The sequence below is a fragment of the Vanessa cardui genome, chromosome 10 (assembly GCF_905220365.1).
Source record: "Vanessa cardui chromosome 10, ilVanCard2.1, whole genome shotgun sequence".
Taxonomy (NCBI): Eukaryota; Metazoa; Arthropoda; class Insecta; order Lepidoptera; family Nymphalidae; genus Vanessa; species Vanessa cardui.
The window spans coordinates 11,847,173-11,871,341 of NC_061132.1; the positions used below are offsets into that span (position 1 = coordinate 11,847,173).

General features: G+C 33.2%; 1 protein-coding gene across 1 annotated transcript in view; it reads left to right on the forward strand.

Annotated features, from left to right (window-relative positions):
* The first annotated feature begins 4,480 nt into the window (after positions 1-4,480).
* LOC124533125 (fatty acid synthase-like) overlaps positions 4,481-24,169 on the forward strand; it is a 43,867-nt gene continuing 24,178 nt past the window's right edge. Inside the window, exons 1-17 of the mRNA XM_047108289.1 lie at positions 4,481-4,633; positions 5,237-5,429; positions 7,997-8,117; positions 9,690-9,893; positions 10,733-10,849; positions 11,551-11,714; positions 13,038-13,180; positions 14,625-14,828; positions 16,545-16,734; positions 17,177-17,336; positions 17,818-17,984; positions 18,866-19,011; positions 19,892-20,076; positions 21,001-21,120; positions 21,602-21,711; positions 22,352-22,542; positions 22,803-22,972. Of these exons, the coding sequence (XP_046964245.1) occupies positions 4,481-4,633; positions 5,237-5,429; positions 7,997-8,117; positions 9,690-9,893; positions 10,733-10,849; positions 11,551-11,714; positions 13,038-13,180; positions 14,625-14,828; positions 16,545-16,734; positions 17,177-17,336; positions 17,818-17,984; positions 18,866-19,011; positions 19,892-20,076; positions 21,001-21,120; positions 21,602-21,711; positions 22,352-22,542; positions 22,803-22,972 (2,738 nt within the window). The remainder of the gene's footprint in view (positions 4,634-5,236; positions 5,430-7,996; positions 8,118-9,689; positions 9,894-10,732; positions 10,850-11,550; positions 11,715-13,037; positions 13,181-14,624; positions 14,829-16,544; positions 16,735-17,176; positions 17,337-17,817; positions 17,985-18,865; positions 19,012-19,891; positions 20,077-21,000; positions 21,121-21,601; positions 21,712-22,351; positions 22,543-22,802; positions 22,973-24,169) is intronic.

Consider the following 24,169-nt stretch of genomic DNA (forward strand, 5'->3'; position numbering starts at 1 on the left):
CACAGGGTGCGGTGAATTTTAAAACCGACGTAATCCCCAATTTGAAATACAAATAGGGCGAAGATAAACAAAGCCGTGTCTAAAATCACTCTGAAATTTCAATCTCGACCCTGTGTCCGACAGTTGCAGCCTGATTGCGGATTACAGCTTCAATCGATTGAGCTGAAACATCACTACATAGTATAAAACAAAGTCGCTTACCGCTATCTATTTGTCCCTATGTATGCTCAGATCTTTAAAACTACGCAATGGATTTTGATGCGTTTTTATTTACAGATAGAATGATTCAAATGGAAGGTTTATAAGTATGCCGACATCCTCCATTTTGCGCTTGGTTGGCTATCAGATTGCATGTCAATTGGCAACAGGATTTCGTCGATTATGCTCGTTCCCATGGAGTTGAGAGAGCTTTCATGGATTATCGCTAAATCAGCTTGTCTTGTGTCAGTACTAAAATAAGATGGACGATTCTACTGGCATTGATATTCCTATGAAACTAATGCCACAAATATGCCAAAGTATTAATTTTCAACTGACTTCAAAAAGGAGGAGGTTATCAATTCGTCTGTATTTTGTTTTTTTTTTCTTTTTTTTTTTATGTTTGTTACCTCATAACTTTTTACTGGGTGGACCGATTTTGATAATCGTAAATCGACTTTTAAGTAGTCTAATATTTTTCATTTCATTTTACCTAGGAGGACTCTCAAAAATATGTTAAATATGCAATTATTTTTATTACTTTTTAGTGCATTTTTATTTGTTTTAAAATAGTGTTTTGTTTGAAGTCGGTTTTTCTTTTTGTTAAAATTTTATTTATTGGTCTATAAAATAGCCATTTTTCTTTTTTCTCATAATAAATTCTTAGCTTCAGCAGCGAAAAAATAAATCTCACTTGTTTCGAGATAAACATTTTGGTCAGGTCTTGAGATATTAAAATATCGGCACCACAGATTAAAGATTATTTAAAGATTCTTTTTTATTAAAACACAACACAGAACAATTTCTGTCGTACTACTTAGTACTTTGGCACGTTTTTTTTTTTTTATAGAGAGGCTTTATATCATATCACATCATATATCTAAAATTAATTGTCTATTAAAACTTATCAATTTAGTAAATTGCAATCAAGATTCATTTTATATTTTTCTGCATATTTACGGCTAGACCTCGAAAATGAGACCAGAACATTTGTCTATAATTACATTCTACTACTACATATTTAATATAAGCAATAGACCCGTGCGAAGCCGGGCTGGTTCGCTAGTTTCATGCAGTAACCGTACAGTATGACATTGGATCACTTACTCTTAAATCAAAACACTTCAACGTAACAGATCCTCTTTCGGATAATTGAGCAAAGCGTTTATACAAACAAACTATGAGTACACTATGATATCGTAACTGTATGTTGAATTTCACGAAGTCCCTTATCTCGTTTATATCATTTAATTCGTCGCAGTATCAGTCCTTCGAAATTACATTCTGTTTGGACGCCAATGAACGCACTCAAAGCATTAGTTCAGCGTAATTGAAAACGCTAAATGAGAATCGTAATAGGTTTGCAGCTCGTTATACATACAAACAGAGCTGTATCAAGTTGGATCTATTACAATACCTATGTTATATTTATAGTCTATTTCAACCATAAGAGGACAAAAGCCAAATAAAAATTTGACGTCGAATATTCCATGATATTTGTCTGGAATTTTGTAACAATGGCATTTTGAGCCTCGGTGAAACTGTTATCGGAACATTGGAAGTAAAATTAAAGTGGGTGTAAGTAGTTACGTGGAATAATAGGAATAAGACTGTATTACAAATAAAGACAAATTAATCAAGATTTCTGACACGTTATACATGGTGGTAGGGCTTTGTGCAAGCCCGCCTGGGTAGATACCACCCACTCATCAGTTATTCTACCGCTAAACAACAGTATGCAGTATAGTTGTGTTCCGGTTTGAAGGGTGAGTGAGCCAGTGTAAGTACAGGCACAAGGGACATAGCATCTTAGTTCCCATTGACGATGTAAGGAATAGTTATTATTTCTTACAGCGTCATTGTCTATGGGTAATATTATTTTTTTAAGTAAGCTTATAACTGCACTTTGAAATCATTTCATAGCTTTATTCGTATTTTTTTTTTTCATAATTATTTAAATCATTGTCAAATAACTTTTTTGTACCATTTGCTATCGAAACGCTTGGCCCTTAGAGTAGTGGTGCAAAAATGTTCATCAAAAGTATAACACCTCTTGCCTGCACTGGTAGCAGGAGGGCTGGTTCGTTTATTGCTCAGAGGTTCGGAATTGCGATTCAACGGGGAAATGCTGCTAGCATTCTTGCCACCATTCCACGCGGTCAAGATTTGTACAGTAACTAGTTTTAGTTTATATTTGTAAGTATTTAATGTTATTTATTCTTATGTTAATAAAGTACTACCTACAGCATCGACATTTAAATCGTCGATGTCAATAATTCTTATTCGGACAGAGTCTTGATCATAAGACAAGTTAATCTGCTTTTATGCCAGTTAACCATAATAGATAGATTGTTATAGCATTCGCTGTTTGTTCGACTACTGCGTAATAGTTTTATATCTAATGATAAAAAACAGCTCATTACACATTATATGGCATAATGGTTGTTTGATGAATAAATTATCCTAATGTTATAGCGAATTAGAGTGTTTGTATGTGCACGAAGCGGCTAATATACATATATGGAACTTTTTTATCATTTTATGTGTGTAACACAGTAATAATTATTTTAAGGACTCTGAAAATACGACTACGTTCTGGAGTTTTTTTTCGGTCTGAAATAGATACACAAAAATTATATAAACGATTTGTTGGTGTTCAAAATGTCTTCAAAAATCATAACTTATAATTATGCTATCATCATCAGCCCGTTTATTTGTCCACTGCTGGACATAGGCCTCTCAAATTGCACGCCACTGTGGTCTTTCTCCGGCTACTCGCATCCAGCTAATTATGCTATAGATAACTTTATTTATTATAAATTCAGATGAAAAATTCAACTCTTCTCATTCAATCTTGTGTCGACGCATTAATCTTTTAAATTAGGCCATTTTTCTATTTTCTATTTTTTAACGTGAAATAATAATATTATATGAAATAATAAAATATGGATTGCAAATAAAAAGTGGGATGGAAAGTTATTACCACTCATGAAAGTAGGACTACTACCCGTCTGGTTAAGTACCTCACATGCATCAGATAATCTACCGTCAAAAAGCAATACTCAGTATTGTTGTGTTAAGATTTGAAGGTGGAGTGAGTCAGTGTAACTGCACCCACAAGGGACATAACGCCTTAGTTCCCAAGGTTGATGGCGCATTGGTAATGTAAGGAATGGTTAATATTTATGACAGTGCCATTGTTTATGGGCGGTTTGACCACATACCATCATCATTTGGGTAGAGACACAAATCAAAAAAGAAATTGCAGAGTTTGTATTTATATAGAACCAACAACACATTGTCTATAGCAAGATGGACCTGCTTTGCGGATAGTAATTTATCATTTTTTTTTATGAGATAGGTGGCAAACGAGCAGACGGCTTACCTGATGGAAAGAGACTACCAGTGCTCATGGACATCTGCCACACCAAGCTTACACTTTTTTCTTGAAGATTCCCAAGACGTACCGGTTCGGAAAAACCGCCGGCGAACCCTGGTTTCACAGGATGGTTGTGCGAGGCAGAAAAATTGCGCTAATGTGGATTTTGTTTGTTTTAAAACTAATACAAAAAAATAAGATACTTATAAAATGAATCTAAAATGTATGTAATAAAATAATTATTATATTTTTGAAATAATGATTCACTCATGCTTAGGTCATAGTGCCATCATTAACAAGTCTAGGTCAGGAAATGATTCCAATGGTCATTGTTCTATATAAGTAGTGTTTATATATTACACCGGAGTGTAATTTCTTTTACAATACAAATTAGATATTTGTTTATTAGAAACACTATAGACGCGGTAACTAAAGGTGTGTTTACTCTTTAAATTTTTAAAATGTTTGTTTTGTTAACTGAATGACACATTTGGATAATTATTTTCATAATCAAAGCTGATCTTATAATTGTAGTAATAATTACACTACCTTTATATTTTATTTATGTCGTCGGTGCCGAGAAGGCCTAGTGGTTAGAACGCATAAATCTTAAACGATGATTGCGAGTTCAAACCCAGGCAAGCACAACTGGATTTTTATGTTCTTAATTACTGTTTTTAATTCATCTACTTCGGCTGTGAAGGAATATATCATCAGGAAACCTGCATCCCTTATTTTAATGAAATTCTGCAACATTTAAATCCAACAACTCGCATTAGAGCAGCGTGGTGGAATATGCTCCTAATCTTCTCCTCGAAAGGAGAATTTGGAGGCTTTAGCCCAGCTGTGGAAAATTTACAGGTTACTACTACGTACTTTATTGTTTACAAAATCTTTCATCAGATGAAACCAGCGATCGTCTCAGAGGATAGGCTGACATCGGGTCACCGGCTGTCTCATCCAAAGCCTGGAGATGAGGTCCTCATCACCGGCATCTCTGGCAGATTCCCTGATTCGGACTCAGTTGTACACTTGCAAGAAAATTTGTTTAATAAGGTATAGATTTATTTCTATTAATAATGAACTTCATAACATTTATCAAAGAGTATTATTTACACAAAATGTCGAATTAACGTTACGAATTCAAGCATTTTTTTTTATTATTATCACATAGGCGACGACCTTCATGGTCAAGTAGTGTGTACATCGATTTTTATGGGTACGCCACTCCGAGGTCCCTTTCGATTTCAATTCAATTCGATTCCCGGCCGAGTCGATGTAGATTATCATTAGTTTTCTATGTTGTCTTGGGTCTGGGTATTTGTGGTACCGTCGTTACGTCTGATTTTCCATAACACAAGTGCTTAAGCTACAACACTGGGATCAGAGAAATGTATGTGATGTTGTCTCATAATTATTTATTTTATTTACATAGATATTCTTTATACCTGCAGATCCTTGTATACTTACATAGTATAAAGTAAAGACACTTTACGACTTGCGTAGGCTTACATATTTAAAACTACGCAACCGATTTTATTCAGTTTCTAAATTTTAAAAACCCCAAAAATGGTAGCATACAATAAAATCAAAGAAATCTGAGGAAATACTATTTAAATGTCTTGTCCAAACTATAAGATTACATTTGATTATTTTCAGGTGGACCTTGTATCGGGGGACAGCCGTCGTTGGAAGTTGGCTCACCCCGAAATTCCGCAGCGCACGGGAAAAATCAACAATATCAACAAATTCGACGCCTCCTTCTTCGGCGTGCACTTTAAGCAGGCGCACACCATGGACCCCATGTGTAGGATCCTCTTGGAGAAAACATATGAAGCTATATTTGACGCTGGTAAATATATGGCATATTTTAAATCTTCAAACATTTTTATAACTTAAGCGGATTTGGAAACTTAAACTCAAAATCAAATTCCTTTATTCAATATAGAAGCATTACACTTACTTTTTGATGGTCAAATTAAACACTACCACCGTTTCGGAACACAATCACCATGACCTGAGAAGAACCGACGAAAGAAACTCTGCGGGTCTTTTTTTTTTCTTTTTTTGTCCAAAAACGAATACTTATACGATCGCACGATCGCGCGATCACACGATCGCACGATGCAAATAAATAAATGAATTATGATCAGCTGGTTTGCTTTTAATGAAGGTTATCTACGGTTCTTTTATAGTTACCTTTAATCGTTATTAGAAGATGATATTAAACCTTTGCTGAGTCTCGAATAACCTTATCGAAATCTATACTAAAGAGTGCATAAATAATTCGATTTATGTATATCATACTAGCTACTCGGCTTCGCTAGGGTGTTTGGAACGTCTGGACAAATTTTGTTGGCTGGACAAACGTCTGGACAAATTAAAAAAAAAAACTGTCACTGGCAGATAGATGTTGTAATAAGGAGTAACTTACTTTTTTTTAATTAAATATAAAATAATAATAAAGTCTCCCCGCAATGTCCAAATACTGTCCAATACAATCTATGAACTGAATAATAGAAAACTTTTTTATTAAATACGAATGCACACGAAGTCGCAGGCTAAAATTGTACAAAATCAAATTAAAAAAAAACCGCAAAGAGGTCGTATACCTATTTTATACTTTATCATTTACCTACGTAATTGTAATAATTACTTCGAATAGCTTCAATCCCGAGTATAATAATACAACCTTCACTTCCTTCCTAATAGGATCAATTTATTTGATCCGTGAATTCGGAGGTCTTAGATTAAATTCGCGGTGGTCATTGGAGACGACGGTTTCCGGAGTGACTTTATCCGCCATTTTGTTTCACACAGCCTTTTAACTAATTGAATGAGGTGAGGTTTCATCGGAAGCTCAAGTAATTAATACAAACGTATTATTTGCGTGATATTTAATTAAATTCTTGAATTTTTATATGTCAATGTTGCACAGGATTTATTTTTTGTTTTGACGGATTTGAATGGAATGTTAATTTAAAAAGATGTGTTCAAATTAGTCAATTAATTGTTCAATAAATAGATAGATAGTTTTATTCACAATGCAAACCACTATCATTAACAAATTATTAGAGAAACGCTGCTCAATAACCAATGCTAAACTATTTATGAAAGATTTGTACATCTCTAAAATTCGTATAAAAATATTAGCGACGTGTTATATCTATCTTTTATAAATATCAGTAAATATTTTAGTACTGAAATAGAAAAAATTACGATAATCGTATTTATATTTTAATTTAATTGTCACGATATTTAGTTCTTCTCAAACATATAATGACCGTGACCACGAACGCTGTAAAGTGCTCGAAACGTCGGGATGTCCAAAATAATTAATATACGCGATCAAAATCCGCTATAACTAGTTTTATTTAAATATAATATATTCATTTTACAATTCTTAATTAAACAAAACATTGTACTTGGCACTTCGAAATAACTGTTCCAACAAATATTACGAATTATTTGAATAAACACGTCATAAAAATATAATTACTTATATATATATATATATAAGTATTTACATATACTGATTGACTGATTCATCATTTCCAAATTTCATGGCTCTTTATTAAATAGTTTACACCATTAAAGTAATCGTCATGAAAAATCGTTTTCAATTTTGACTTCAAAAAGAAGGAGGTCATCATATTATATAGACGTTTCTCCGTAACTTCGTTTATTTCATATAAACGGCGCTGACTCATAAACAACCCGCTTAATCTATCCACATTAAGAAAAATTAGTAAGTCTATATCAACTTCACTTCTAAGTAAATAATTTATTAACATAAGAATTAACAACATTAAATGCTTAAGTATATGCAAATATGAATTAAAACTAGCTACTGTATAAATTTTGACCGCGTGGAATGGTGGCAAGAATGCTAGCAGCATTTCCCCGTTGAATCGCAATTACGATCCTCTGGGCAAAAAACGAATCAGCCCTCCTGTCACCAGTGGAGGCAATGAGGCGAGGTGTTATACTTTTGATGAAGCTTTTTTCACCACTACTCTACTTCACTTAAAATAAAAAAAATATGTAGTATTTATATTGTATCGACACCCACTAAGTTTTGAAAACTTTACTCGTAAGGGGGTGAAATAAGGGTGGAAAGTTTCTGTGGAAATCATTTATTATTTAAAGTTGGATACATGAAACCTTATTTTAGGAATATTGGCTAAAAATTAGTAGATACGTATTTAAACGTGTCTGGATTTTCTACGAAGGCATTAAATACACACCAATGTTACATAATTGTTTTAAATATAGCACTGCATATAAATTATAATATACTCTTAAGAAACCACTCGTGAAGCTATTATTTGACAAGGAAATATATTCTCACGCGACTATTAACAACTTATATAATGATTAAGAAGAGAAAGATATATTTTATTTAAAATGTATTTTCAGGTTTAAATCCAAACGAGCTGAGGAATACCAAGACAGGTGTGTTCATTGGTACTTGCTTCTCAGAATCTGAGAAGGCGTGGTTATATGACAAGGCTGAGATTAACCAGTTCGGTATATCTGGGTAAGTTTATTTATTTATATACTTTGTAGACTGACACAATTATTTAGATATTGTCACAAAACATTTTTATAGATACTAATGGGTCTCTTGCAAAACTTCGCGTGTGTTCAAAATATTTTTTATGTATTTCGAAACCTATGGCAGGTTTGGTTTTGATCTCATTGTTAAATGCAAATCATATTTTGCGTCAAAATTATGAAACCTTTTTAAAGCGACTTCAAAAAAGGAGTGTTCTCAATTCGACCGTTTTTTTTTTTGTTCGCGATTACTTTGCCATTTATGAACCAATTTTAATGATTTTTTTTAGTTAGAAAGTAGATATAGATTAAAAATAGTCGGTCGATTTTGAGTCCAAAACAATGTAGAAATTTTTATATACGATCGGCCGATTTCAATAACACGTGTTTAAATTAAATTGTTTTATTACTTTTTAGTGATCACTTTGAAGTCGGTGTTATTTTTTAGAAAAAAATATTTTATTACACGATTTTTATCAATGTCAAATAGTATTAGTTTAATTAAAACTGGAGTTGACAACAAAACACTTTAATTTTGTTCACGTCTAATCTAATTTAGTAAATTGCAATTCAGAATCCTCTTTATTCTACACATCTACGACATGCTCTTCAAATGAAACCATAACAAAATCGAACAAAAATCGGCTATTAATATATAAAATTTTATTAGGTCATAGTAATCGATTTTGATATTTAAATAAAATAAAAATGTAATTATTTATCAACCGAACCAATCAAAATTCACGTTATTCAAATGGACTCAGACGAACTTTTCATCACAATATTACACGATTCAATTAAATTCAAAGCTACCACTGAATCCGATGGTATATTCTACTGGGAAAACTCACATCGGACTTAGTAGTAGTATCTAATATTGTATTAAAATTCATCTTACTATTAAATATACATGTTTGTGTTATGTTTAACTGTTATAAAAAACGATTAACAAATAGTATATTGCATTTATCTGTATATCGATACAGCGAATACGAACAGATATTGCATTTATCTGTATATCGATACAGATAAATGCAATATATGTTTTGGTGTAAACACATATGGAATTGAAAGTATATAACGATAACAACAAGATAAAAATAAAAAGAAGTAAGAAGAAGTATAAAACAAAGTCACTTATCGCTGTCTGTCCCTGTTAGATTTTTAAAAGTAAATAACGAATTTTGAAGCCGCTTTTAAAGAAAATTACATAAGCAATTTTTACTCAAATAAGAGTTTAAAGTACAAATGTACCAATCATGTCTGCCCTAAAATGGTAACTACCAGCATTCACAACAACAGCGTTTAAATTTCCCACAGCTGGGTCAAGGCCTCCTCACCCTTTAAGGTAGCGGTTTGGAACATATTCCACCACGCTGTTCCAATGGGGCTTTGTGAAATACACATTTCTCAGACTTTCTATAAAATTAGACACATGCAGGTTCCCTCACGGTGTTTTCTTTCACCGCCGAGCAAGATATGAATTATAAACACAAATTAAGCACATGAATATTTAGTGGTGAAATCAGTGGTAAAGTCAGAATATGCTTTGCAGGTGTTCCAAAGCGATGTTAGCAAACCGTATCTCCTCCTGGCTTGAAGTAACTGGACCTTCCTATACCATCGACTCGGGTTGCTCCGGTTCGCTGTACGCCTTAGATCAGGCATTCAAGGCTATACACGAAGGCCACTGTGATACAGCTATTGTTGGAGGATCGAACTTGTGCCTTCATCCTTACGTATCTCTGCACTTCTACAGGTAAGGAAGAACATGTTTATCATTGATATACATATATCTAAAAAAAACATAGGTCGGTCCATTTAAAGATGAAACTTCCAAGCGACAAATTTTATACATTATGATGGTTCGTTTGCCTCATTGGCAAAATATGATAGATCCACTTCAATTATTATAATTATTGCATACACTGCTCTTGTGTTTAGGGATGATCGATATTCATCGATGTTGAAGAAACATCGATGTTTCGCTGGAAAACATCGATGTTTTGACATCGATGTTATGACTTCAATATCATCGACACATCGATGTTTTATGAACAAAAATATCGAAGAAAAAAATCAGCTACATCCACAGCTTCAGAAAGGCTTTTTTCTAAAGCTGGCCAACTCCTTTATCAACAGCGGAACCGACTGAAGGGAAAACACCTGTCTAAGTTAATTTTCTTACAAAGTGTCGCCAAGAAATATTGGGATCGTTAATATTTTTGTGCAACTTTTGTATAAAATAAATAATTTTCATAAATATAATAGTTTTTTTATTTTATACCGAAAACATCGATGTTTAACACATATCGATGTTTTCGAATCGATATTTATCGTACATCGATATTTTTGATTCGATGTTAACATCGATGTCAACATCGATGTTTTCCTAATATCGTACATCCCTACTTGTGTTCTATTACTGTTTTAAAATAAAACGATTCTCTCACGATTGCTTTTTGCTTTCTCTGTTTTTGTTTTTAATTCTCAGGAGTCGTCCAGTTTGTAATTAGTCAGTGTTAAAACTGTATGAGTGTTAGCACACCAAAAGGGATACACATTACCAGTAGTACTGAATACCAATGTTGCTTTCAGATTGGGTGCATTATCAGCTGATGGAAGATGCAAGACTTTCGACAACAGTGCCAATGGATATGTTCGTTCTGAAGCAATTGTTGTTTGTTTTTTGCAAAGAGCCAAGGATTCAAGAAGGTAATAAAATAATATAGTATATCGTTTGATTTTAATATCTATTGAATATCATTAAGATTTAAAATTATAATTACTATCGTTGCAGTTACGCCGTTTTTCTAATTTCAGTAATTAATTTATTTTTTGTTGATGATTGGAAAATAGTAAAGTAATGACCACTATTCTGAAAAGAGTTTTAGTGGATGGTAGTTTCGTGCAAGCCTGTCTAAGTAGGTACCATCCACTCATCAGACATTCCACGGCCCAACAGTAATATTTAAGTACTTTTCAGTAATATTTCCAAAGTTGGTGATGCATTGCGCTTTTTTTAGTCTAGCTAATATGGCGAAACACAGCAAAGATATCTGATGTGGTGACCACGTCACATCAAGTGGCCTATTCACTTATCCGCAGCAAAAGCCGCTAAATATTGGGAAACTCGAGTGGTGTGTACACCGGTTTTCATGGATATGCCACTTCGAGGTCCCGGGTTCGATTCCCGGCCGAGTCAATGTAGATTACCATTAGTTTTCTATGTTGTCTTGGGTCTGGGTGTTTGTGGTACCGTCGTTACTTCTGATTTTCCATAACACACGTGCTACTTACATTAGGATTAAAGTAATGTATTTGATGTTGTCTCATATTTATTTATTTATTTATTTATAAGACCAATGATTGAGGTGATGTCAAATTAACATAATTCCCTGATTATTTTGTCTCAGGGTGTATGCTCAAGTGCTCTACACAAAAACAAACTGCGACGGCTACAAGGAACAGGGCATCACGTATCCATCATGTGACGCCCAGAAATTACTACTCAGAGAGTTTTATGAAGAGTGTTCGGTTTCAACGACTGACGTTGAATTTATAGATGCACATGGAACAGGTATGTGGATATTATTTAGCAGCAGCAGACATTTTTAACTTCGCCGTTTCGTAAATTCAAATCGTTTGTAAAAAATACATTGGTAGAAAAAGCATATTATTCGATACAAGATTTTAAAGATGATAAAAAGCGTGAAGTGAATACCTGTTGACTTCCAAGCAGAATATATAATTGAATTTAACTAACATGACTTTGTATTTATCAAATGTTAAAAAAGAGTAACTACTGAATTTCTTGCCAGTTCTTCTCGGTAGAATCTACTTTCCGAACAGTAGCTTCACTTAATTGTAAAATGACGATTCAAAAGTGCTTGTAAAAGCCTACTTGAATAAAGTTTATTTTGATTTGATTTTTATTTGATCTGATATTATTTGAAAGGGCTGAATTTCATGACTGAATGCAGAGCTGGATGTTATTGATTGATGATTTATTTTATTTTTATTTATTGGTAGATAGATTTATGTGGCAGAGACATCGATATCGACTGTCATTGCTAGCGATGCCCAACGGCGTACCCAGTTGCTCATCAGGCGCCTCTGATGCGCACGTTACGAACTCTCAATGTTTTAGCAGACAGGGTGGATTTGTTTTTGTTGCAACCTGAGTGAAATCACAAGGATTGCTACTTGGATTATATCTTATACAACATAGATATTTCTATTTTTTTACTATTATTGTTTTACGCGCTGTAATATCGAATTGGGACAACGTTCTATAATTATATGTATACAGTTTTTTTATTATAAATAAATAATTTTCGAAATTTTCAACAAGCATTGTCATATTTCAGAAAATTGACGTAAAACATTATGAATGGTATTTTTGGTTGGTTTTACGTTCATACTGGTAATCACACAGACGCGATAAGAATACAATACTTTTTTATTATTATAAGTCAGATTTTACTATTAATTAATTAATATGTAATTATTAATAATTAATGAATCAATAATAAAATTATCCGGTACATACTCTACTCAATTATACTACTTTGTAATATTTTATAATTTTGTAATATATTATAAATTATACCACTTTATATAAGATTTATTTTGAATCTATCTAGTTGATATTTCTAATGTATTTTAAATATCTCAATTTTCGGGGAGAGGACTGTTTATCCTTAACACAGGTTATTTAATTAGTCTAGCTAGGATAGCCAGTACATAATCTGTGTTTCTTTTGATGACCGTGTTATAATACATTGAGACTTTTGTCGTAGTTCAACCATGTAACTGTTTATAAAGGTTATTTTGTATGGAAATAAATTATTATTATTAAAAGTTTGGTCAAAACAATTAGTAAGTAATTTTTCTCCAACAGGTACAAAAGCCGGAGATCCCGTAGAACTAACATCGCTTGGGGAAATCCTCTGTACTGGTCGATCTGAACCTCTTATGATTGGATCCATTAAGACTAATTTGGGACACGGTGAACCCACTGCCGGTCTTTGTTCTCTAGCTAAGGTAATTTATTTATTTATTTATTTAGGACAACCAACAGTAGATACAATAACACATTGAATACGAACAATATAACAACTTGAATCAAGGAAAATGTTCTACTAATTACAGGTAGTCTCGGCATGCACTTATAACATTACAATACACATATTTTATAAAATATTTTTAAGTGAAAACAAATACATATAAGAATTCCACTAAACTATTAATTAATCAAGAAATATTATTATTTAATAATTAGAAAATAAATATTAAAGCATTAACCATCTAAACAAAAATTAACATTAATATTTATATTTCTCTATTAATATTAATATTAGTTTTTGATGATATAAAAGCTAATACTAATAGGCTATTTGACAATGCGAGAAATAAACTGTGAATTATTGTAACCAGTGTATATTATGAGTTTAAAAACGGTTATTTACTAAAAAAAGTTAAAAATAATACTTAATTTATTCAAAAATCCATAAAAAATGCATTTTTTCAAGCGTTTGTCACGTGACACAAAACGCTCCTGATTGGCCGGGATTATGATGAAGTCACTTTCTTGTTAACCTTGATTTTCTACTATATGTAACACAGTTTAAAATACAAGAAAGTGACGTCACCGACCGCATTGCAGCGCCATAGTGTAGCGTGATATTTTTCGGCAAATATGTACTAGAAATAAAAAAAACGACATTTACTGGGTTCCTTAACTTCTACTAAATAATATAAAATGGATTTAAAAAACCAGTCAAATAGCCTATTGTCCATAATAAAAAAATCTTAAACAACTCTCGGTATTTTTGTTAACCAAACTATTGAAATAAGAAATCATGGAAAGCTTCATTATTGTATGCGTGTTTTATCTTCTAGTGCATAGTATTATTAAAATTATCGTAGAATATATTATATAACAAGTATAGCATTCATAAAGTAGTAAGGTAAAGTAACAGCCTGTAAATTACCCACTGCTGGGCTAAGGCCTCCTTTTCCATTAAGGAGGGGGTTTGCAACATATTCCACTACGCGGTTCCAATGCGGGTTGGTGGAATGCATATGCGGCAGAATTCCAATCAAATTAGACACATGCAGGTTTCCTCACGATGTTTTCCTTCACCGCCGAGCACGAGGTGAATTATAAACACAAATTAAGCACATACATACATATAGTGGTGCTTGCCTGGGCTTGAACCCGAAGGCATCGGTTAAGATATACGCGTTCTAACCAGTGGGCCATCTCAGCTCTAGCAGTCGCATGTTTAACAAATTCATATTTATTAACAATAAATCTTAGCACAATAAGATAAAAGCATCGAAATAATTTATAATGTATTTAAAAAAATGCTAAAAGTCATACTGGAGGATTGGTCTCATATTTGTTGTCTGCATTGCAAAATCTAAGTTTCGCTGAAGAATAATAATCTATTAAATTTTGCATTAAATAGTTATATCGTTTCAGCTCTGTATCGCCTATACGACAGGATATATTGCACCAAATCTAAATTATAAAGTTCCACGAGAGGAGGCCTCATTCCTCGTGGAGGGAAAACTCAAGGTGGTGACGGAAAAGCAGCCCTGGGTCAGAGGACTGTTTGGTATTAACAGCTTCGGTTTTGGAGGTGCCAACGCTCACATCCTACTCAAAAACTTTGCGAGACCAAAGGTAACAGCCTCTTAAAAGTATTAATTTTTCTCTTATTTGAACCTGGCTAAGTTTATTGGTATGGATTTTATTTATTAGTGGATACCACCTGTCACCAGATATTCAACCGCTTAACAGTAATATTTTTTATAGTTCTGTGTCGTTTTGAAGGGTGAGTGAGCCAGTGCAACTGCAGGCACAAGGGACATCACATCTTAGTTACCAAGGTTGGGGGACGCATTGTTGTGATCTCAGGAATAAATTTTTATGAGCAATGATGATCGCATACCAAAATCTGACATATGTAGCTTAATCGAAATAGTCCAAAAATTATACATATTCTTAATACTATTAATTCAAATGTAATTCATATTTTTCTTCATAATCATTTCTTTTATTACTGAAGGTGGTTTCTGAAAAAGCTTGCGTTGATTTGGGTGTGGTTTTTCATCTAGTTCAGTTTTCAGCTACCATCTTCTCTTTTATAGTCCGTTGTTACTTTGTTTTTTTTTTTTTTAAATTATCCAAGACCCCAACACGTAGAGGAATGTTGAGAAAAACAGGTTGTTGTTCTTATGAATCTTCCTCTAGATGTAAAAAATACTGGTATTCTTTGGTGATATTCGAAGGAAGCTCTCTAACCTTGCCAAACCTTGGCTATTTCTATTTTTTTTAATATACAATGCAAATTCGATTTAAAAATTCTTTATTAACACTTTTCACTCTTCAATTATACAATAATTGTCACTAAATAACAATTGATGAATTCGTCATATTTTTATGAAGTATCTTATCATAATGACATCAATCCACTTCTATCCAAAGTATCAAAACATCTATTATGTGAATATCTTAACGTATTTTCTTGGGGAAGTATTTTGTTTTCAATACACTTCAATCAACAGCACGGATAGGGCTTTAATCAGGATGGTTGAGTAATTAAAGCAAAGGTATCAGAGTTAATGAACTCACTGTAGTAGATATTGTGAAAGTAATTCAATATTTTAACGTTAAAAATCAAATTGCGAATGTTCAGAAATCAAAAACGAGACGTCTTTTCGGTACTTTTTTCATCAAAACAAATTTCCAAATGACACTGCATCTGCTATGTTTATAAAGAATGGACAATTTCAATTTGGATATTCAATGCCATCCTTCTAATTTAGAATTTGATTAACAATTCTATTAATTACTGTCATATTGTTTTGTGTGAAAATGGCTGAAGTAGTTGCTACTTTATAAACTTATTTTCTTAGGCACTAAAAGTTATTAAGCAATTATCGCCCGTGGCTTCACTTGCATTTTACGGTTTCATCGTCAGGTTTTAGTAAAAAAAACCCCATGAGTTTCCTTGGAGCTTACCTTATACAAATTTCATCAAATTTAATTCAGCGCTTTGACTGTGAGCAACATAATATTCGTTTTGATTTTTTTATGGTATAGCTTGACGGGCGAGAATATGTTCCATCTGATGGAAAGCGGTCACTACCACCTAATGGCTTGCAGCGCCATATAAATATCAAAAATTCCTTGCATTACCAATGCACCACCATCCTTGGGAATTTTGTTGTGTCTCTCGTACCTTTAGTTCCACAGGCTCACTCACCCTTCAAAATGGAACACAACAATACTGAATACTCTTGTTTGGCGGTAGTATATCTGAGGAGTGGGTGGTACCTACCCAAATGGGCTTGTACAAAGCCCTACCACCAAGAAATTCATATCTTTCACATACAGGTTAACAATGGAATACCATCAGATGATCTACCTAGATTGGTCTGCGTATCAGGTCGCACTGAAGCAGCAGTGGCTAAGATCCTAGATGACCTTGAGTCGAGGACTGTTGACGCTGAACTTGTTAGACTTTTACACGCAATACATGATAAAGATATCACTGGCCATGGCGTAAGAGGGTATACTTTGTTGGGTAAGAATTTCATAGAGAACTAATAAATAAATAAATATTGGACAACATCACATACGGTACTCCGATCCCAATGTAAGTAGCTAAAGCACTTGTGTCATGTAAATCTGAAATAACAACGGTACCAAACGCATTGTGGGTCTAAGTGACAACTTAGAAAACTAATGAACTTTACTACATCAACTCGGCCGAGAATTGAACCCGGGACCTCGGAGTGGCGTACTCATAATAACCGGTGTACAAACTATCAGTGTACCACGGAGATCGCCGAACTGACAGACTGTTTTTCAATTATCATAGGATGATTATTATTTATTTGTTCTTCTTCTTTAATTCTTTATATTTGAATAAAGAATATTGAAATAAACAAGTTTAGGTTGTGTCTAGTTAATTTCAACTTTTGATTAAAAACTTTTGGTACAATTATACAAAATTTCATAAACAGAGTCGTCTCCAACGAGAAGCGTTTCACTAGCTCGAAATATTCAAAACTTCTCCGGTGCCCGGCGTCCGGTGTGGTTTGTATACTCGGGTGAGGACTCTAAATGGGCAGGAATGGCTACACAACTTATGAGGATACCCGTGTTCGCTGACGCTATTGAAAAGTAAGGATACAAATTATGAACTGATGTTATATTGATACTAAATATACTACAGAATTTGTCCATATACGACATCACATTAGAAACTTCTAGAATTATCAGTGTTTCTCTACTCTATTGTCCATGTATTATATCCAAAAACCCGCCTCTTGAATTGCTCTATTTATTAAAAGAAACTACATCAAAATTCGTTACATAGCTTTAAAGATCTAAGCATTCATGGGACAAACAGCGGTCAGCGACTTTGTTTTATACTATGTTATGATAATGATATACCAGTAGTAATAACTGTTTAGATCTTCAAGCAATTGAATTCAATAAAAGCATGTGTCATTGTTACCTTTTTATAAATATAATATTTGATATATCTAAAATATTGTATAAGATATTAATACTCCGAGCTTGAACAGATTTTGGATTGATACAACAATTGATTCAGTTCGACGTAGATCTGGTTTAACAAGTTTTTTTAATAAATCCTCAGATGCCACAAAAAACTGGAACCTAAAGGTATCGATTTGATCAAGGTCATTACGGATTCAGACCATAAGATAAACAGCATCCTCAACTCCTTCATAGCTGTCGCCGCTGTTCAGATCGGTCTCACGGATGTTCTGAAAGCTGTTGGAATTGAACCAGATTACATCATTGGTAACTATCATAGCAATAGTACACTTATAATAGTATAAGTTTTATAAGTAATATTAGCAGATGACGTTTTATCACTAAGGCATAGCGTATCGTATTGTATATGGATATGGTCAGTGGTGGATTTACAAATCTCCCGCTAGTAAGCCAGTAAGCTATTCAATTTTTGCCACCCCTACTTTTACTTTGCAACATTTATGATTTGTGTTCTATCGTCCTCATTCCCTTTTTTACCCCTCATTAGTGTGATTATAAACTAGGTGACATTTCAGTTACTAGAATATTTTTCAAACCCACTATGTAGTGACGAGTATACGGATTACGGACGTAAGGTGTACATATAATTATAAGTTTGTTTTTTAATTTCTGTAAGATGATAACAAATTTGGGCTAAATTTGCCGCCCCTCTAAATCTGCCGCCCTTGGCTCCAACCTACTACTAGCCTATTGATAAATCCGCCACTGAATATGCCATCGTGCTCCTCCTATACTATCGTATACGAATTCTCCAATGGAAAGCGAGAATCATACATATTTTTGCATTGTCTGATCATTTAATGAGTAAGGTAAATTACCTCTGTAGATATGACCTAATTTTTCTTGAGCACTACGTAAATATGCTAGCGGTCGTGTTTGCTTAAATGGACTGCTATTCGGTCTCTTTTTTATTCCGTGTAACGGAAACTCTTTCCACAAATTTTACATTAATTTTGAGTCTAAAGTTGACAAGATTAGAATGGCATCATAATTAAGACTGGTAATGTAATAATATAGATTACAACATTAGGATTAAGGCTGAAAAAATCAAATTCAATTAAAAATTATAACATTGTTTTAAATGCTGTGTCAATAATTAAAGCAACAAAACTACTTTTCCATTGTAGGTCACGGTTTGGGTGACTTTGGTTGCGCATACGCAGGTGGCTCATTCACGACAGAACAGGTGATCCTCTCTGCATACCATGAAGGTCTGACTAAGACACCCTTTATCAAGAGTTCCATGGCTGATTTGATTGATGGATACAACGATGTAAGTTAATTCAAATAATTTATTTTTATAACTGGCAACTATAGCACTAAAGAGTTTATACAAAATAGTTTGTATATGTTATATACTTTGTAACATTTATAAATGTTATTGTTTATACCAAAACTTTTCATACATAATATGCTTGAAATATTTTAAACGAACTCTTACTTATTTTCCATGATAATTTTATTTCAACACGTTGTGAGCCCTCACCCGAGCGCTAATGAAACATACTCGTATAAACAAGCCTATTTAAATTATTAATAAGATTTTGACGACCTCCTTGGTCGAGTAGTGTGTACACAAGATTTTGATATTTTTTTACGCCACTCCGAGGTCCCGGGATCGATTCCTGGTTGAGTCGGCGTAGAAAAATTTCATTAATTTTCTATGTTGTCTTGGGTCTGGGTGTTTGTGATATCGTCGTTACTTCTGATTTCCATAACACAAGTGCTTTAGCTACTTACATTGGAATCAGAGTAATATATGTGATGTTGTCCAATATTTATTTATTTGCAGATTTTGACTTGAATTTCGAAAACTATGACAGGTTTTGTTTTTAATTTAATGTCATTGTAAACTGACGACGTCTGTTCGCACGTATTACATTTGTTTTTTTTTTTTATAATTTCATAGCGTAGCTTATTCAGTAACTATTTACGCTCTCTAATATTAGTTATATGTTAAATCGTAACAAATAAATAAATTGCAATCAAGAATCCTCTTTATTTTTCTGCTCTTATACAGCTCTTGAAAAATGAGACTATAGCCGATTTTATATGTGCAAATATCCCATAATCATTTGGACAAAATCTTACCATATTCATATACAAGATTTCATACTCTACGACCAATATAATATCTTACATTTTATTCGTAGAGTCAAGTGCTTTTCGAAGAGAAGGTCCAACGAATTACTGATAATGCTATAACTATAGAAATTACTCCAAATAGCCTCCTTCAAGCATTTTTACGTCGATCTATCAAGAAGGATATCATCAATATTTCTTTAACCAAGAGGAATCATCGTGACAACGTAGAGGTTCTTTTAACTGCGCTGGGCAGGTACGTAACTCTTTTAGCTAATTAAATTGACGGGCAAAGTTTATAGTAAATTTTTAGCAGCAGCCTTATTAATATTTACTTGAGATGCACTTGAAACAAAGACAACAGTCTCAGCATAAAAGATTTTATTTGATTCGTTATCTAACTTCATACTATCTATATTAATATTATTAATGTGAATGTAACTCTGTCTGTCTGTTTCTGTTGCTCTGTCATTACGAAGGCGCTGAAAGCATTTTTATGATATTTGGTATGAAGCAAGAAGCAAGAAGAGAATTTAAACTCCAAGACAGGACATAGCTTAACACATGACAACAAATACCCTAAAACGCAAGCCAAGCCGCAGAGACTACTCGGCATTAATAAATAAAAAATTTAATAAAAAGAAAAGCCGTCTTCAAGCAAAACACCAATTTAAAACAAAGAAATATGCACTAAAAAGTAATATAAATAATTGCGTATTCAACATATTATTAGAGTCCTCCATGAAAATGAAATGAAAAATATTAGACTACTTAAAAGTCGATTTTGAGTTATTCACCTAGTTATCGCGCACATCTATAATGCAAATTTAAGACTTATATCGTTTTCATATGGATGTCATCATCAGAACGGGACTAAATTTCAAACAAAAAAAAAAATTATCAAAATTGGTCCACCCAGTGAAAAGTTATAAGGTTACAAACACAAAAAAAATGCAGACAAATTGATAACCTCCTCCTTTTTGAAGTCGCGGTTTCAGACAAATCTTCCTAGAATTATAGCATCTTACGATGAGTGATTATGCTAGAAATAAATAACTGTTACCGCTCCAATAATTTTAAACTTATCTATAAACTTTATGTGACCTCTATTTTGATTTAAGTAATCAGTACTGGATTTGTTATACTTGAAGAATTTAAATTACGAGCAAGGTATTTTCAGATTGTATGGAGCCGGTCTGAACCCTCACCTCGCCAACATATACCCGACCATAAAGTTGCCTGTCTCGCAAGGAACTCCCATGCTCTCACACCTTGTGGAGTGGGAACACAGCGAGGACTGGTGAGCTTAAATACACCATCAAATTATTTATTTATATGTCGCAGTCATCTGGTTATATCTGCTATTTGATTGGATGTCTAAAGCGTGCATTGAATGACCACATTATTTAATGACTAGGGCCAACTACATAGCGGATTCTAACTAAATTATAGATGATAAAAAAGCGTGGAGTTAAGACCTGTTGACTTCCAAGCAGGATATATTAATTTAATTAATTGTATTTAACTAACTTGACTTTGTATTTTTTAAATGTTGAAAAAGAGTATCTATTGACTTTCTTGCCGGTTCTTCTCAGTAGAATCTACTTTCTAAACCGGTGGTAGCTTCACTTAATTGTAAAATGACGATTCAAAAGTGCTTGTAAAAGCCTACTTGAATAAAGTTTATTTTGATATGATTGTATTTTATTATCATTATTTAAAGGTTGTAGATCTAAAATGTTGTTAAGAATCAAATTATTCAAAAGTTCTTTCGAATTTAGGTACGTTATGTCATACAGAGCTCAAGATAAAATTAACTCTACTGAGAGGACTGTGACAGTGTCCATTACAAATGAAAACTGTGATTATATGGTCGGTCACATCGTTGATGGTAAGGTTTAAATGTTTTTCTAATATAAATATATAATTAATTCTAGTTTGTACTGATCAACATATTGTGCTAGTTCTATACCACTAATATTATTAATGAGAAAGTTTGTGAGGATGTATGTATGTTTGTTACTTCTTCACGAAAAAACTACTAAACGGATTTGGATGAAATTTAACAGTAATATAAGTTATACATCGGAGTAACACATAGGCTACAATTTATAATGATTTTATGTATTTTCGTCATTATAACGATACATTTCAAGTAAGTCGGAAATAATACGGTCGCTAATTATTTATATTTATAGATAACAATCTATACTTATTATAAATGAGAATGTAACTCTGTCTGACTGTCGGGCCACCTGATGGTAAGTGGTCACCATCACCCATAGACAATAACGCTTTAAGAAAGACTGATGAATGGGTGGTACCTACCCTTACCTTCTTGGTGGTAGGGCTTGCACAAAGCCCTACCACCAAGAATATATATTATGTCTCTATTACAACATCATAGTATAAAATATAGTATATTTCATTGCTTGACATATATTTTTTCTACATTGTTTTGATCATAAGAATTCCAATTTCTTTTAAAGTACCGTCAATCATATTAACAGTCTGTTTAAATTCCATCGTAGGTCGTAACTTGTACCCTGCAACCGGCTACATTGTGATGGTCTGGGAGACCCTGGGTATGATGATGGGGCAGCTGTTCACGGAAGTGTCCGTGGTGTTTGAAGACGTTCGATTCCAAAGAGCTACCAACATCCCCAAAAATGGAGACTTGGAGTTCACTGTGATGATTCAAAGAGGCAGTGGACACTTTGAGGTTTTTATAACTTCATTCATATTTTGGTCTTAATTTTGAAGAAATTTTGAAAAATATCCACATTCTTTTTTTAAAATTTGAAACAATATAAAAATCGCTGGTTGGCATAGAATATATTGTTGGACCTATTCTGACGGACTTGTCCAAAGCCCAACCTAAAAGAGATACATTCAGATAATACGTTTGTTTTTGTAATTGTATAGAGAAATAGTACAAATAATATGTAATAATTATAATAAAATAGGGGCAATATTTAATAGATTGTGGAGAGTGGTGCATCCATCGTGACTGGACGTATTTACGCAAAGAAGAACGTTGGCCAGGATTACCGCGTGCTCCCAGCTGAGCCGGAAGCCACTGGGCCCAATGTGAAGCATCTGCTCACAAAGGACTTCTACAAGGAGTTACGTCTGAGAGGCTATCAGTACAGGTAATATGGGGATTAAAAGCATTTTTTTATTTTTATTTATTTATTTATTTAAGGACCACTAGTAGCTTCTACATGTTTTAATGACAAATGTAAAACAACTATGCGAAAACAGCCAACATGTGAAGCTTTTTAAAGTAGCCACAACAATTACAATATCTGTTTCAAAAATAAATTAACACACAATTACAACAACATGAGTAGAAGGATTAAGAAAAAAATAATGTCAAAATTGATAAAAATTAAAGAGCATAAAAAATAAACAAACACTTAATAAAATTAAAATAAAAAAAAACACAAATAATTTGAATTGATATAGGCACAAACTAAAATTAAATAATTCATTAAATTCATGCAAAGTTTACGAAAATCACTAAAAATATAATAATTAATACAAAATAAAATTAAGATAACATTATTTATTTATTTATTATTTATTATTTGCATCTCTCAACAATTCTAGCGCCCGTTTACGATAAATCATGGCAGAGTCATTAAAAATATCTAGATCTTCACTAAAGCAAGCATCATCAAATTATAGATGTTTATTATTGAAGCTGTATTTGTTTTAGTTTGAATACATTACGAAATGAGAAGAGATGGCCCAGTGGTTAGAACGCGTGCATCTTAACCGATAATTGTGGTTTCAAACCCAGGCAACCACTACTGAATATTTACGTGCTTAATTTGTGTTTATAATTCATCTCGTACTCGGCGGTGAAGGAAAAAATCGTTAGGAAATCTACATGTGTCTAATTTCATAGAAATAATTCCATCAACCCGCATTGGAACATATTCCACATAAGTTCCAAACCTTCTCCTCAAAGGGAGGGCCTTAGCCCAGCAGTGGGAAATTTACAGGCTGTTGTTGTTGTTACATTACAAAAGTGATTTTATATGATGCGCAAAGTTTGACGTGAAGGTTACGTGATAGAATGGCTCCCGAAGCTAACTAAGAGTCAAGACACCTCTAATTAGACAATAGTATACCTCACCTTATTTCACAATGTTTATCACTACATATTGAAAAACAGAGTCCCCTGGTCGCGTCTGTATATTCGTGATAAACTCCAAAATTACTGAGCGAATTTTCATGGGGTTTTGACTAACAGACAGAGGAATTCATAAGGAAAGTTAAGGTATATAAATAATTGGAATCGTTATTGTCGAAAAATATGATCAGCCTTTCAAAATTCGATT